At 36.1% G+C, this 17,334-nt stretch overlaps 1 protein-coding gene and 1 long non-coding RNA gene across 3 annotated transcripts in view; one reads left to right on the top strand and one right to left on the bottom strand.

Annotated features, from left to right (window-relative positions):
* Epha3 (EPH receptor A3) overlaps nt 1-17,334 on the bottom strand; it is a 291,595-nt gene that overhangs the window by 198,751 nt on the left and 75,510 nt on the right. For both annotated transcript variants that reach the window (XM_050149030.1, XM_050149032.1), the window contains exon 3: nt 10,952-11,612. In XM_050149030.1, the coding sequence (XP_050004987.1) occupies nt 10,952-11,612 (661 nt within the window). The remainder of the gene's footprint in view (nt 1-10,951; nt 11,613-17,334) is intronic.
* The window catches only part of LOC126505781 (uncharacterized), a 347,236-nt gene that overhangs the window by 294,126 nt on the left and 35,776 nt on the right, over nt 1-17,334 (top strand). The window lies entirely within an intron of this gene.

Here is a 17,334-nt window from a genome sequence, read left to right as displayed (position 1 = left end):
CTCCTCCCCCTCCCCCAATCAAGTCCCCCTCCCTCATCAGCCCAAAGAGCAATCCAAACTGCCTAGGCTCCCACAAAACCAATAGGTACAGCAGGATCAAAAACCCATTGCCATTGTTCTTGGGGTCTCAGTAGTCCTCATTGTCTGCTATGTTCAGCAAGACCGGTTTTAACCCAGGCTTTTTCAGACCCAGGCCAGCTGGCCTTGGTGAGTTCCCGATAGGACATCCCCATTGTCTCAGTGTGTGGGTGCCCCCCTCGCAGTCCTGAGTTCCTTGCTTGTGCTCTCTCTCCTTCTGCTCCTGATTTGGACCTTGAGATTTCAGTCCGGTGCTCCAATGTGGGTCTCTGTCTCTGTCTCCTTTCATCGCCTGATGAAGGTTAATAATCAGGAGGATGCCTATATATTTTTCTTTGGGTTCTCCTTACTCATTAGGAGTGGCACTACTTTGTAGAAAATAAAAGGCCTGGCTTATTGGAGGAATCATGTCACTGGAGGGTGGTGACTGAGGTCTCAAAAGCCCATTCTCAGCCCAGAGCCTCTCTCTCCCTGTTGCCTTTAGTTTGGGGTATAGAACTCTAAACTATCATGTCTGCATGCTGCCCTGCTCCCCATCATGCTCCCTGCCATATGGGTAATGAACTACTCCTCTGAAACTGTAAGGAACCCCAAATTAAATGCTTTCTTTTCAATAAGAGTCACTATGGTCTTAGTGTATGTTCAGAACAATAGAACACTGACTGAGCCAGTTGTCTTTCTGATCCTCCTGTCTTCAACACCATAGCACTAGGGTTACTGGTGCATTAGACTATTTCACACTTTACAGACGGGTACTGAGATTTGAACCCAGGTCCTCGTATTTTCATAACAAGCACTCTTATCCACTGAACCATCTCCATAGTGCTTGACTATTTTATGATATAAAAAGTCTGTATCTGATCTTGTGGTGGTTCTGACTCCATGATTACTCTTCATTGGGAACACAGGAGTTCCTCCCCCCATTATGTCTGATTAGAAACTGAATAGGTGATTGTGTTTCTAAAGAAAAAGCAACAGTTCTACCCTGGAGTGTTGGCAATAGGAACATGATCAAATTTTACTTTTTAATGATATGTTCCCAAATGATGCATCTTTCACTGAATACAGTGTTACCTGCACACAGGATGTTTTGTCTACATCCTGGAAGATGAGACACCACAGCAGGAGAGCATAAATAGTGTATTTCTCAGCACCTTAGATTTTCCAAGTGGCCCTTATTTGAAAAACACCATCATCAAATGTTATCAAAAGTTATCCTCTTCACAAACGTTCTCCATTAATGTTCAGTGCCAGCTGCCACAGCTGTAAGATTAACCCTCATTAGCTCTTACAAGTTCTACTCTGGAACTAATGAGGGACTGTCAAAACTCTAAACACAGGCAGAACTGTGGGGGAGAAATCACAGGGGATAAGGTGGAAAGCATTCGGTGAACACGGGTGGACAAAAGGAGCCTTTGTGAAACACTTACCAACACATTTAACAGAATCCAAGAACATGAAAGAGAGAAAAAGACAACGTTCCCCGTTTAATTTACGTTCGTTTGATTTTCTTTATAAGATTGATTTATAAGACCAATAAACTGGGATACTTATTTATTAACCTGTGTTTGTAATTGTTACATGAATTTTCACAAGAGCTTGCAGTGCATTTTTCATGATATAAAAAATGTATATTTGATTATATGAATAATTAGAAAATGCAGCAAATATAATCCATATGTCTTTTACAAAAGCCAAACAAGACATCTATTTAATAAAACATACTTAGAAAAATGGCATTCATCAAATTAAAATCAAGGAAGGTACTTATGTAAAGTAGATTAAGCTAAAGCAAAGAAATTTTAACACTTTCTGCAAGGTTCAGTTAAATTAATGGTAAATTACTGTGGCAGTTAACGAGCTATATACATCATCTATTATATTATATATACATATATATTAATATTATATATTAAGCTATTGTATATTAAGATATATATTTTTATATTCAAAACAACCCTTATTCAACATCTCAATAAGGGTTGATACATCATTTTTCTTGAAAAGCGCTAAGCATTTTAAAGATGAGTCTATATCTGACAAATATCTAGATAGTGTTTTGTAAAATAATACTATAATGGAAACATCTTATTTCAAGTATAGAAGAAGTACTTTCCCTACTAAACTGAAGTGATTTTTCATCATCGAGGCTTCCCACAAAGAATACTGTCCTTGCATGTTTGATTCATGGCTCACAATGGTTTCTCAACAAAGCAAACTTCTCAATATTCAAATTACTTATGATTTCCAAAGATCACACATTTGCTTGTCAAGATTTACTTCAATTACTATTTGGACCTAGGAATCCCTGAATCTCGTCCTGGATATTTTGTATATTGATAATAGTAACCACAGTAGTAATGACAATAATAATAGAAGATGACAATGCATAAGCAGAAGTGGAGGTTTGCTCAAAGAGGTACTAGCCAGACATGTCATAAGCAATATCTGTGTTTTATGTAAGACCATAGGGAAAATACTTAAACAGGACCTTCAGAATCATTTCTAGGTTGGAATAAAGAAGAGGGCAGTCTTACCATTTTTATTTTTGATTAGATAACTTTATATAGTTAAAGCTAATCCATACATGGTAAAAAACAAATCTACATTTTACTAAAGTAAATATACAAAATTACTTTTGTAATTATTAAGATGTTTTTGGTACCAGGACTACAGAGGGCTCAGTGATTGAAAATGATTGCTGCCAAGCCTGATGACCTGAGCTCTGCTCCTGGAACCCATCTAAGGGTAGGAGAGAAGCAACTTCTGCAATTTGTCCTCTGACCTCCACGGGCACACCATTGCACACTCATGCACACTCACACACACACACACACACACGGGGGGGAGGGGGAGGGAAGGAGGGAAAAAAGAGAGAGTGAGGAAGAGAGAGAGACTAGAGAGACTAAAGGAATAAATAAAAACATTTTAAAAGAGCCGTGTTCAAGGTTCCTAACTAACATTTGTAGAACTGTTTGAGAATTTTAAGATTATTTAGTTTTACTTGCTAATCCTTGAGTCAGTATGGAGTATTTGGATAGCTGTATTGAGATTCCCCTTTCCAGGTATATCCGTGATTGTGAATTTCTACATATGTTTGCAGTTAAATTATCTCTGACTGCTTTAAAAATATGATTTGTAGTCTATAAAAAAGAATGAATTTACAGATTTTTCTAATATCTTAAACATGAACCTTTATGGTTGAAATTTATACTGGTTGTCTTTAGCCAGACTAAAAAAATGGAACATGATACCATAAGAAATCACAAATCAAATACACTCCCTTCTCTTTATTTGAAGTTTTTACTTTAATTACTGTCTAGCTATTGTAGTGACATAATTTGATTGAATATTTTCAGTAATGTCACATAGTAATTCATATAAGCTCTTTTGGCATATACATTCTACAACTTTCTGCTTCTCCACTATCTTTACAATATTTAAGGAATAAGTAATTCTCACTGTATATATAGAATATCTAAAATAAGGCAAGCCATTCTTCACAGTAAGTCAATCCATTCAACTCGTATTTACTTTATCTCCTTTCCTTCTTCATTTCTGATCTACATGATTCATTCAAAGCAAGGCCAGTATGTCCAAAGCACCCTTTAAAAAAATAATTGTTAGGCCAGCCATGGTGGTGCTCGCCTTTAATTTCAGCACTCGGGAGGCAGAGGCAGGCATATCTCTGTGAGTTTGAGGCCAGCCTGGTCTACAAGAGCTAGATCCAGGACAGGAACCAAAAGCTATGGAGAAACCCTGTCTCTAAAATTTAAAAAAAAAAAGTTAGGACATTAGCATACTATAAATGTAGGATTTTTGTTTTTGAAGATAAGCTATCTTGCACAATATAGCATATTTTAATTACATTGTTGTACTTATTCACTAGTTTCTTAAACTATATTGTCTTACATCAGTTCAAATCTCTATTTCTGAATGGGCAATAGAAAAAAAATCATCTATAAATTTATAGGTTATTTGGAACAATTCCTTGAAAAAGCTTATGCTATGTAAAAAAAAAGGCAGTAGGTCAAATAGCAGATGGGAAAATCCCAAAGCGTTTGATGTTTCTAAGAAGAAAGAGAAAAATTGACAAGAGAAAAATGATAAGAAGATGGTAAAGAAATAAGTTGGGAAAGAGAAAAAAATAGGGAAGTAAATATGATTTAGATACATTATATATGTATGAAATTTTCAGAGAATACATAAAAATATTTTAAAAGGCAACAGCAGAAAGAAATTATTCGGAATTAAGTAGACTAAGTTTTATAGACTAAAAATGAATCTCCTCCTCCTCCTCCCTCTATTTGCTTTCCACTGAGCTGAACTCAAGATCTGTGAGGCCAACAGCAGCCTAGCATTCTACCACTGAGCTACTTTCCCAGAAAAATGAAATCATTTCAGAAACGAAAATCATAATGTTTGATAGACGATGAACAATGGAGTGATGAAAACAAACATTTAAATAAATAAATTCATTGATAATATTTCTCTTGTCAAGGTCACTGAAAATATGAGCAAAATATGAGGAAAGATAACAAAAAGAATATTAAATGGGGTTATCTTATTTAAGTCAGAAAGTGATTGAAACAAGGAAGAGAGGAAGGCCGTCACATTTCAGGGATGCTGACGGGAGACAGTAATAATGTTTATCTATAATATATTGTTGGATATGATATAGTGAGCTGAGTAAGAGCTTCAGTGGCCATCTCATGGTCTTTTCATTTGTAGATGAAAAATTGTCAAAAAAATTAGAAAGTAACATTTCTCACACACTCGCCAGTGACAAGAACCATTTGCTACCTAGACCAGTTAAATATAAGCTGAGCCTTGAAGACAGGCTCACTGAAGTTTGAGCTTCAAGTTAATGTTCCAATTACTTGTTATAAAACTTGTGAGAAGATACATGATCCCAAATTAATCAAGTTATAGCTATTACAAAGCTGTCATAACACATCTAATTTTTTTATCTGAAAACTTATTTATTAGTTACTACCTGCAAAAATAAATTTACTAACATTAAAGATTATGGGTACTTAAATATTAAAGGCAAAGTAAAAGTAGGGAGCTATCATCTTAAACAAAGGAAAAATTTGAATTATACAAGATAAAACCTTGAGTTATAAATAGTGTAATTCAAAGGAAGAGAGGTAGAATTTTTTGCTGGAGGTGGGAACTGTGGAAGCAAAAGGGATAAAAGTTTCAAAAGTTAAGAGTTTTCAAAAGATATTGGCTCTTCACTATATATAGGCATACATTTCGCAGTGATAAAATGACACTTACTTATCAAAATACACACAATGGAAAAATATTGAAAATAACATAATTTATTCAATCATCTATTTGTTACTTTTTAATGGCTCTTCAGGTAAGTCTCTATTTTGCTGTTCGTATGTGTATCTGGCCTATTAGACAAAGTGCTCATTTCAAACTAAATGAAACCCATGTTCTTTTCAGCATGGTTTAGTGAAAAGCCTAGAAGATTCAAGATAAATAATATGAACTAGACTCTCTTCAGGGCTTACATGCTAAGAATGCATAGCTGAGAGACACCACGTAGTTATTTTCATCCTATTGGTTTGCAATTGAGAATCATTCCGTCTCTGCTAGATTCTGGGAACATAGTGTTGAAAAGATATTCATAGTCTTTCTCCTCAAGGATATTCCCCTCTGGGAATTATGGGGAGGCCGTTTTTTCTTAATTTATTCAAGTATCAAAGCATTTCGAAGTTTTAGACAGTGCCGATGGCTGTGTGCACAGACTCAAAAAGCCTTAAAAATATTCCAGTGAATCTTTGCTTTTGTGTTTCCTCTGATCAGCAAAACGAATCCTTAAATCACCCTGTACTTGAAACCTGACAGCTGCTCTAAGAGTTTCTGGGCTGGCACAGAAAAGAGTGGAGAGGGAAAACTGGAATCTTAAGTCATCAGTAAAGAAAACAATTTTGAGCAGTCATCAAAAAGTCTGGCTGTCTTAGAATATTATATCAAACACACTTTTCTATTAAGTTTCTAATGTAATAAAGCATGGACTAAAGTTAACATCCCACAATTAACGTGCAGATAAAGCACAGAGCAACAGATTCCACAGTGACATTAATAAGGTATTTGGTACACTAAGTCTAAACAAATTTTGTATGAGCAGAAATATTTATAGTAGCCTCCTGCTATCTGCCACAAATGCAATTAATTTATTATATAAAAATCCATTAGCATTGTCATTTAATTTTTTGAAAATAATACTGAAGTAGATAATACAATTCATTAGCAGAGATTAAAAAGGAGGGAGATCAAGGTGTTTCCTTGGAATTGATAAAAAATCCCCACACCTCCAATTCTTAAAAGAAACAGAACTGGTGAAAGTTTATGCTGAAATGTAAGAAATAACCAAGTACTGCAAGGAAATAGATGATATTGCTTTACAAAATTATATCATTGTTTGAGCATTCAAATTTATTCCATTTCATTTTTTAACTCGTTTGTTTTTAGGATTTTGTGGTTCTGGGGTTTAAAACCAAAGCCTTGTGCATAGTAGGATAACATCCTAGCACGGAAGGAGTAATCTAGCCTAGCTCTAGAATGTAGAGACATAAAGCTTACATTGTGTACATTGAGAATGAAAAGCCATATATTGATTTCTTTTGTTAAATATGAGCCATGAATGAATGAAACAGAGGAGATACGCTAGAGGAATTTCTAGAGAGTCAAAGTGATGCATGACATTGTACCTCCATACTCAACTTCGCCTTACTCATCAGTTTATGCTGAATCTTCATACGGCATCTACTCTCAGACTGATTATACTCAGTGGCCTTTATCTTGTGGACTACGTATTTTCGGTTTTCTTACGTTTCTTAGCCAGCAACTATTGAAAAGTTTTATTGTCAGTATTTCTTTCTTATCTTACTCTCTTCCTCTAAATGATCTTTGAAGTATGAAGGCATACCATTTCCTCCGTTTTCGTGGATTTTATTTCTTGTTCTTAAGCAAAGGAACAAGGGCAGGATACAAAACAAGGAACCTTTTTTTCCAATGAGAGGCAGAAAGGGAGTTGATCAGGAAGGGGTAAGGTAGGGAGGGACTGGGAGGAGTGGAGAGAAGAAGGAAAACTTTAACCAGGATGTCAAATATGAATAAAGAATCTAGTTTAAATTAAAGGAAAAAATGAGAAGGAAGATGAGCTGCATCTTCTTGAAGAGAGGCTGCAAGAGAGGCTTGAAGAGAGGATGTCATGTGACTATCCTCCCACACCAATACCTATTTCCACAGTAGCACCGTTAGCTCATTTTCCAGATTTCTTTCTTAATTGGTTTATTTTTATTGACCCTTTGAGTTTTGAGGCAGGATCTCATACCATAGCTCAGCCTTGCCTGAAATTCATGCTGTAGTTCTGGCTGTCCTCACATTTACAGCAATTAATTTGCTCTGAGCTCCTAAGTACTGGGATTACAGATTACCTTGCAATGAACTATTATTTATGTCTTTAATAATTTAGCTGACATTCTATTTTCTCTCATAGACATTTCCGATCATTTTTAAAAACAAACACATAATTTAATTTTAAGGCTTTGTCTTTTTGTGTGTTTGTATGTGAGTGTGTGTGTGTGTGTGTGTGTCACAGGTGCATGCAGAGGCCAGAAGACAGAATTGGATACCCTGGTACTGCAGTTACAAGTGGTTATAAGATGTCCAAAATGGGTACTGAGAGCAAAACTCCTCAAGAGCAGCAAGCATTCTTAATTATGGAACCACCTCTCTACCTCCAACATATACATTTGTGAAGTAATAAACAAACTCATCAGTGATGATATTTTTCTTTTGACTTTTATTCTAATGTTCAGCAGAGGACTTAGAGCACCTTTAATAATTTTTATTATGAGTTTTATTTAATAACTCATTAAATAATGAATTAAATCCATGGTTAAAATAATACAGGAAATTGGATTGTTGTATAAATGTAAGTGATGTGCATTACATACTTAGAATTTTGCCTCTGGAGAATGTTCATTTTGTTACTATTCATTGTTTGAAACTGATGGATACGTTTGTTGAATACAAAGCCTTGTTATCAGTGTGATTTTCCTATCAAGGAGAGGTTGTCTCATTCTCATCATTCAGATCACTGAACATTAAGTGTCTTAATTACCCATCTAGATTGGGAAAGTAATTGGCATATTAGATTTGTTATGTTAGGAAATGGCCTATAAATGAAATCTAAATCTTTCTATAGGCTGCCCTGTGGCAGAGACTCGTAAAAAAAACACTTCTGTGTGGTTTTGTGTGTGTTTTCTACATATGTCTAGGATTTCAGTATGATGATGGAATAATAAGTGGGAACTCTGTCTTCCGGAATATATGAGAGTCATTAGGGACAACCCCTCCTTTTTTTTTTCCTATTCCAAATGTTTGTAAGCACAATAAAAATGCCTCTACAGCCAACACAAAGCCATCTCATTAATTGGCAATTTTAAGATTAATTTTTAAGTCTAGAATATTAATACCTTTTTCTCCTAGACTGACAAAACTCATTGCAGACCAGACAGAATACTTATTGGTCTGTCTTCAATTAAAATCATTAATTTATGAATCTGTCATTCTGAGGAGATTATGTGCTCCTGGAAGTTAGACACAATGACTTATTCATCTGCACTTCTCTTATGTCTGCCATATTGTTATTTTGCACTAATAGTTTGTGAGGAACAGTTATTGAATTGCATTTCTCAGACTGGTTTGCAAGTGTAAGATTCTTAATAATTTACAAATCTATATTATCTTAGTTGACATCCAGACGTATCTTACAGAACCTGAAAATAACCTTTCAAGTAACAATTCCTTCTTAAAATTCTGAAAACAAAATAGATGTCAGAAATAAACCGATGCCTATAAGGCTTATTATCGGTTCTTGATAACGATGTGTAAACTCTTTGAGATCTTATTTTCTTCAAACTACTACCATACAACATGTACACTTGTATTTCACATTGTCTGTCGCCATTAAACAAAATAATGACAACAGTTTGGGCTAACCTTAGCCTTTGGGTCTAGCCTATCTGGTTACCTATCTCAATTTCAATACTAATGGCACTGAGGTTTAAAGGAAAGATGGATTCCAGAAAAAAAAAAGTATCTAGATTGATGGTCTAGTATTGAAGAGTACTGGCTGCTCTTCCAGAATCGAGGGTTCAGGTCCCAGTACCTCCATGCCTGCTCACAGTTAGACAACTGTACCTCCAGTACCATAAGATCTATGGGAACCAGTCATGCATGTGATATGTAGATACACATGCAGGAAAAATACACCACCACATATGGCTTTTATGTGAATTCCAAAGATCTAAATTGGGTCTGCATGCCTGCACAGACAACATTCGACTAACTGTACTACCCTGCCCATCCTTTATTTAATGTGATTTACAAACCATGCTGTAGTCAAAGGAAAGATACGGTTGCCTGTTCATATTGAATTAAAAGACAAACTGCATAAAGAGTGGTTCATTTTCTTTACACGGACTTCTCAACTGTTCCTGCTGAATGTCCATCAGCAGAATAACAGACTGTTCTCATGGCAGAGGCTAACAGTGAATAGAAGTGTGAAAATGAAGAAAAGCCACAGGACCGTGCACTAATATTCACACATATATTTGTACTCTTCAAATATAATTGATAGTTTCAGCATGATCAAATATAAAAACTTTATCTAATTGAAAACAAAAATGAAAGTAACAGGATTATAATCTTGCATGTCTGATAAATATAATTTATATGAAAAAGATATTTTAAGTAATTTTTATATTAAATGTATAGTCTTAAAAGTAATACTCAAACTGTAAAAATTCAGAATCCCTAATAATATTAAAAGTATAAAAAATTGCATCCATCTTTGGAAATACCTATAATATTTTGAGTAATGAATTTTTTCTTCCCCGGCTTCTCCCAGTGTCGCCCTCTTTCCCTGCCCACAGCACTTCCCCTACACACGCAAACATAAAAAACAGGTACACCATAATAAGCCCGTACAAATACACTGGCCTTGGATTTTTAAATAAAATTATTTTCTTAGAGCATTTAAACTTCCACTTGGTAGCCAACTACCACTAACTGAATAACAGGCCATACTTTATAAATATTAAGAGAATATTACTGAGATAAGTGGGTCAGGTATAAGTAGTATCACTCTAATTGTTATAATTAGATTAGCTGAGTACCAAAGATGTTTCCGCCCTCAGTGTCAAAAAAGGCAGATGTATTCCACTTTAATTGCTACTATCACACAACCATCAACCATAAGCTAGTAAGCAAACCTCAAGCCTGGAAGACGGCTCAGCCTGCAAAGGTGCCTACTATCGAGTCTGATTACCTGAGTTTGATGCCCAACAAACCAAAAGTTAAAAGGAGAAACCACTTTTTCAACCTGCCCTAATACCTTTACAAAATACACCATTGCATGTGGGCATCCTCCCAACTAACTCAAAAAAGTAAAATACAATGAAAAAAGTAGCACAGATGACACCTCTCCAGGGTGCAGTCCAGCACCCCAGAGTTACACCCATTAATATTTCAGAACAGATCATGAATCAATACATCAAATGGGATAAATTTAGCATATAAATCGACTCATGATTCTGAGCTGTGTTGTACTGCCAAGTGAGATCAGATTCGGTTAATTTATTTTCATTATAATTTATATATTTATAAATTTTATATTATATTATTTTATATTTATATATATATAAATATTTATATATATATATATTTATATATATTTATATTATATATAAATATATATATATATTTATATTATATTATAAATTTATAATTTATAATAAAATCACAGGAGACAAATTCAACTATAAAGAAGAAAGAAGGCTCTTACCTTGGCATATGAAACCTCGTTCTTCATACCCAGCGTTACAGGTGCACTTCCCGATGGGTACAAGCCATTCCCCTTCTGTACTGCAGTACATCTTGGGAGGATCCTCTTCCTTGGAATTATTGACACAAGAGCCCCTAACCTCCACCAAAGACTGGGAGTCCATGGGTACTGTGTCTGGAAACATAGCCAGATTCTTCACCGTAAACGGGCACTTTTTGAAGTACACTCTTACAGACACCAAGGCAACGCAAGCACCAACGTCTTGAAAAGCCAAATAAAACCCCTTTTTGTTGACCGGCCCCACTTCTCTAATCTCAGTGTTGAGTTTAAGAATGCGATCCCCGAGATCCATCTGGGTGAAACTTTCATCCGCCGCAATGGTGTCAATCTTTGTAAATTGATGCTCTCGGAATTTCACACTCTGGTCATCGTCAGACTCCATGTAGTACAGGTTAAAGGTCTCCTTGCAAGTCCCCAAAACCAATGGGATGCTGTTGCAGTCCCGGAGTGTGAACTTGAGCTCCACATAGATTTTCTGAGCTGAGTTTCTTGGGACCCAGTTTGTCCTCAGCCAATTATTTTGGCTGTGGTCCATGACATTGCACACCTGGTAAGTCCTGATGGGTGTGTAGTGCTCATCAACGCCACTGATCTCTTCCCACTGAAGAATCAAAGCAAAGACAGAGAGAGAGGCAAAATTAGTGAGGGAAGTGTAATGATGACACACACAGGACAAAAGTGCCAAGGCAAACTAACTAACAAAAACAAAAAAAACAGCATAAACAAGCAAAGGCTTCGATGCCACACATTATAGAGATCTGTGGACAAACTCCTAATCTTCTAGTGTATGGTTATTGGTGAATTCAATGCCACAAAGCAGTTTCATAATTGAATGAATACATTTGCCTTGCACTGCATGTTTTTAAATATTCAAGAAAAGGCCACTGGGCAAATCATTATGGACAGCCAAACACTGAAGCATGAAAACCTGGAATGAATGGTGAACAGTGAGTCAGGTCAAAGACTTGCTGCAATTCTGTATTTTGTCTGTCTGTTTTAAAAGATAATGACAACTAACAGTGCCTGAAACTAATTGTTTTGCTCACAACTTAAACAATATTGAAGTAAGTTTTATATGCAGTAAAATTCAGAGACTTTACATGATAGCATCACCATGGAGCTTCACGTACACCATTTTTAAGGAGTCTCAGTCTTTCTGGTGGAGCCATGTTGGGGAAATGTCAGCTTCTCCAAAACAAACAGTTATTATATATGAAACAGAAATAGCCATATAATGAATGTTATGGTTTGTACTGCCTTTGCTCCCATATTGGACTTTTATATGGCCAAAAAAGTTAATGTGTTGTTATTATATTAGTTAAATTTATATTATTAACTTCTGTCACTATAAAAGAAGATTTTTTTAAAGTTCTAAGAGTATAAAACAGTAAAGAAGTATATCATGTGATCAAACCGGACTCTCTGAACTTGTGTCGGACAAGGAGGGCTGAATGAGAAGCCAAGGACAATGGCACTGGGTTTTGATTCTACCGCATGTACTGGCTTTGTGGGAGCCTAGTCTGTGTGGATGCTCACCTTTCTAGACCTGGATGGAAGGGGGAGGACCTTGGACTTCCCACAGGGCAGGGAATCCTGACTGCTCTTTGGACTGGAGAAGGATGTATTCTGGGTCTTTACAGTTAGATCATGACATTGGAATTAGAAAAATAAAGATCAATTAGCTTCATATTTTTAAATCAAACTTCTCATAAGAATAGATGAGTATTTACTTTGATCAATGAATCCTTTGCAAATTTCTTTGCTATAAGTCGTATTCAGCTAACCATTAAGCAGCACATTCTATAGAGATTTTCATAATTTGATGTAAAATATGATTTTAATTAAGGAATTCTCATTGTAGTTTAATTTGGCAAGCTATCACAAGTCCTTGAATACAGAGTTATGAATTGCATGAAGATAATGCAAACAACACCAGCATGCTTTTCACCGAGAAAGTCGCAGGGAGCAATTACCACTTCATTAATTTGTAATGAAGACCTAATTGCCTGAAAGTGATGGTGGACTGCCATCTCCAACCGCTTACAGCACCAGATTCTCTAACTCTGGCAATTGCTGAGGACAAGCAACAGCAGAAATATCACCTCTAAAGTAACATTTTTTTTCTTAACATTGCAATGCCAAAAACGTTAGCTAAATACTTCTTGCAAGTGCATGTTTGTTAATGAAAAGATAGACAGGCTTGTCAAATCTCTTTCCTCTCATAACTAATCTACACATTCATAAATTCCTACAAATACTACATCATATAACAACTGTTTTAAGGAAAACATGGAGAAAGGATAAGGCGGTACATAGAATTTGGGAATAATAAGCATATTTCTCTTCCTTGCCTTCTGGAGAAAAGGGAAAGTAAAGTTGTAACATTTACTTAAATTCTCTAAATCATTAATCCTGATATTTAGCCTGCTTTCTGGATCCATATGTAAAATCTGTATTTTTTGGTCAAAAAGCTCAGATTGCTTTCTTTATTTTTCATGGTCCAGATTACTATAACCCAGTAAACACAGGCATCAGATTGCTTGTCCTTGAAGGAACCATTCTGCAACTTCTTTCTAGGGGATTTCATTAATATTTTCTAGAAAGCAAAGTTCCTATTTCATTAGATCCAAACATGTACTTTTTAGGAAAACAAACACTTTTAATAATTAATTGTCATTTAACCTAAAAACAGTCTTTCCTTTATACCTCAATTATATTTATTAAAGATATGTTTTATGGTTCAAACTAGTTCCTCTCGTGGAGAACCTTCTTAATGAGTTGAGAACAGGGAGTAAGGGGAATAAAGGCAGAAATACATGTTATCTAAATTGGGAAATATTCAATTATTTAGTACATACATAAGCAACTATGTTGGAGGACATAAATAAGATGAGAAAATAACTTCATAATTTATCTCTAAGAAAATAAAACTGGTTTTTCAAGAATTTGAAGATGACAAAAATAAAAATGACACTAGTAGGATTATTCTGGTTAGAAATACTTGTAGATTCCATTGGTTCAGTGGAAGCCATAAATCTACACTATCTTAATATACTAATGATTGATCAGGCTATTGTGTTCTTTCTTTCTCGACTCATGCTTTTCAATCGTCTAGTTCTTCCCTTTGTACAGCTATACCCACTGCACCCAGCAAAAAACTCAATGTTTGTCCTATAAATGTTTGAGCACTCTCTGTGAAGCAGCATTTGACGTCTGAAGAGACACCCTCCCTACATTAAGGATGTCACTGTTAAGCTCATCACCGAGATATGCCGGAAAACCTCACTGCTATTTCCGCTTCATAAGTATGTACACATGAATGAGCATACATGCAGGGATATATTTCTAATAGCCTAGTATAAAAGTTCAAGTGGTTTAAGAAAGAAGACAAATGAATAGAATTATAAAAATGGGCTTTTTTGATTATGTGATCAATGGATCAATACGAAAGAAAATGAGAAGTCAGCACTGAAGACAAAGAGTCAAGGAAAGAAAGATCATGGCTGCGAAGGCACAACTGGGAGTTTTGGTTACAAGTTATGGGTTTACATCCCCAATCCACTTTAACCTCTAGACATTTGATAGTGATATTATAACAGTCTCCCTGAATATAGGGAACACAGCAGCCTCCTTCAGATAAGACATACTGGAAATAGAAGAAAAGCCTGTTAAAAGATACAAAGATTAGGCATTACTGATGAGGAAAGTGTGCAAAAGGTTTCAGAGTGAACACATCGTCAGGAAGGAGTGACAGACAATCTCTGTTTAGGAGTCTCAGGATATAAGGCAGTCATGGTGATATCTGAAGTTATAACAGGATGTTGTTAAAGACACCAGGTCTCCAGAAAGCTCGTTGGATGGGGTCTTTCTTTCCCTATGAGCACCTGTCTTGGGTTCTGTCTCTGTGTTATACAGCATGTCTAAGGTGGACTCACAGATGCGTCTGTTTTCCTTCTCTGTTACTCAGTTTCATAAAATCCTGAGACTCACGTAAGAACTATAGAAGGCTTTGTTCCACCAAACCTCTGTCGGCAATTTCAGATCTCTCTTCCCAGATAGGACTAAGCGGAACATGTGGTGAGTTCAGAAGTGTTACCAATCCCTCGGTCTCATCTCTAAATATGGTCTATCTAATTTTCTTGTTTCACTTATTGATTCTAGCCAATTGTGACACAAACAGCTTCTAAAACACTATTGCTTGGTAAGTCCTTCCCCACCTGTTCTTATTGTGTTCTGATAGGCCAAGACCTAGCAGACTGTACAAAATATTTGATAACCAATGAATTCTTTTTGTCATTTGGCCTTCAGAAATTCAACTTCCCAGTGACACATCAGAGTATTTTCCAATATGAGCTTCCATAACTTCTGGGTCACAGTGAAATTAACATGTGATGTTTAGCATTTGGCTAAACATGAACTCCAAATTCATTTTGTATTCCAAATTCCCCAAGACACAAACATGCCTTATACAGAGGCCCACCTGGATAACCTTTTCTACCTCAACAAGGAATTGTAAGATGTTATTACCACAAACTGAGTACATCTATTCATAAGCCTCTATTTCTGACTAGTGTAAATATGAACCATACAGTCACAAAAATATGTCAACAGCACACAGAAAGTGAATGGACTACGTCATCCAACATATTTGCTCTGTTATAAATGAAATAAAACTGTTATATATAAGTTTTTTATAGTGTGCTATAGGTTGTTATACTGGTGATTTTTAGAACATCTTGTTAATAGAGATTTCAACCAACTTTGGGTGCATGAATTAAATATGTCTGTAAATAAAGACTGGGTTAGAAATATTTGAGTATTAAAAAGAGAAATAATTGTGATTTGTATTTTACTGCCATTGCTGTTCTCCAGAATTCAATGAAGCAGAGCTGACACACATGGTCAATGAAGGTACACTTGCTATTATTATTTGAGGATTATTGATGAGAATAAAGCATCAGGAAAGCATTTTTTAAAAAGTGGCAACTGGCACTTCCACAATGCCAGTATAAGGTGAACACAGAGGAGAGAAGACGTAACCATGCGATGATTAAGAGTAGAATCCCTTTAAAAAGCTGAGTTCCCGTGTTGGAGGAAAATGATGTTGTGGAATAATCTTTTGTACACAGTAAATATGTATCATTCTGATTAATATAGCCAATATTCTGATTGAAGTAGCCAATACTTAAATTTAAGTAAGAGGGGCAGGTAGGACTTCTGGATAGAGAGAGCTCTGAAAGGAAGAAAGTTGAGGTCTCCAGCAGATGGAGAGGAAGCAGAATAGACATTTCAGATTAAAAGTACCAAGCCATGTAAAGAATATAGATTAAAAGATATGAGGTGATTTAAGTTATAACAACTAGTTAAGAGCAAGGATAAGCTAAGGGCAAGCTCTCATAATTACTAAGAAGTCTCTGTGTGGTTATTTTGGAGGTTCAGGAGGGACAGAGAAAGGCTGATTACAGTCACCAGCAATTAGAACAGGATGTCTGGGGTCACTAGAAAAGTCTGAATTGGCCTGTATACTTCATTGGCATCTTGGAGAAAAATCTAAAGAGAGGCACATGGTGAGATCTAGATTAGGCGTTGGAACTTCAGAGTAAAGCAAGAGGAGAGATTAGAGGGAGTACTGCAAATGTCTAGATGGCAGCTTCAGCATCACCTCTGCTGAGTCAGTGCTCACTCATTGCTTCCCAAAATAGCATGAAGGGCTGTGGCAATGCATGCTATGTTGCTGAGTTTACGACCTCTTATTAAAGCAAGGCTCAGGAAGGCTCTTCGTAAGGAGAGATGTGGATCAGGACAAAACAAAGTGTTGGCATATAAACAAGTGCAAACGCTTTCTCATGAGACACTACGTGTCCTTTTAGAAAATGTTAACCCATATTGATTAGCCACAGTGTGACAAGCACTACACTGACTTGCAGCCATGAAGGAGACAGGATATCTGTCACCAAGGAAGCAGTTTCCTCCACGTGTGTGTGTAACTATTTAATATGAAATCTACACAGAAATTTAAGTCTTATTATGTGTGTGCCTGTGGGGTCTCTGGGTATTGTAAATGAACACATTCCCTCATGTGGAAGCCATAGGGGGATGCTGGATGTCCTACTCTCTCACCTTTGGGCTTCCTCCCTTGAGAGCGAGGTTTCTTGCCCATCTGGAGATGTGCTGCTACCACATTGATTTTTCTATCTCCACCCCCCCACAGAGCTGATTTCTAGATGGTCTCTAATTTGGATCAATTCACATTCTGAAGCATCTGTGCCAAAAGCTAAGTTAACTACTCCATAGAGATTAACTAAAATTAAATGGCATATGAT

The sequence above is a fragment of the Alexandromys fortis genome, unplaced genomic scaffold (genome assembly GCF_014885135.2).
Source record: "Alexandromys fortis isolate MF-2015 unplaced genomic scaffold, M_Fortis_MF-2015_v1.1 scaffold_4, whole genome shotgun sequence".
Taxonomy (NCBI): domain Eukaryota; kingdom Metazoa; phylum Chordata; class Mammalia; order Rodentia; family Cricetidae; genus Alexandromys; species Alexandromys fortis.
The sequence above is the reverse complement of the archived record's forward strand: the minus strand, read 5'-3'. Positions and strand labels throughout refer to the sequence as shown.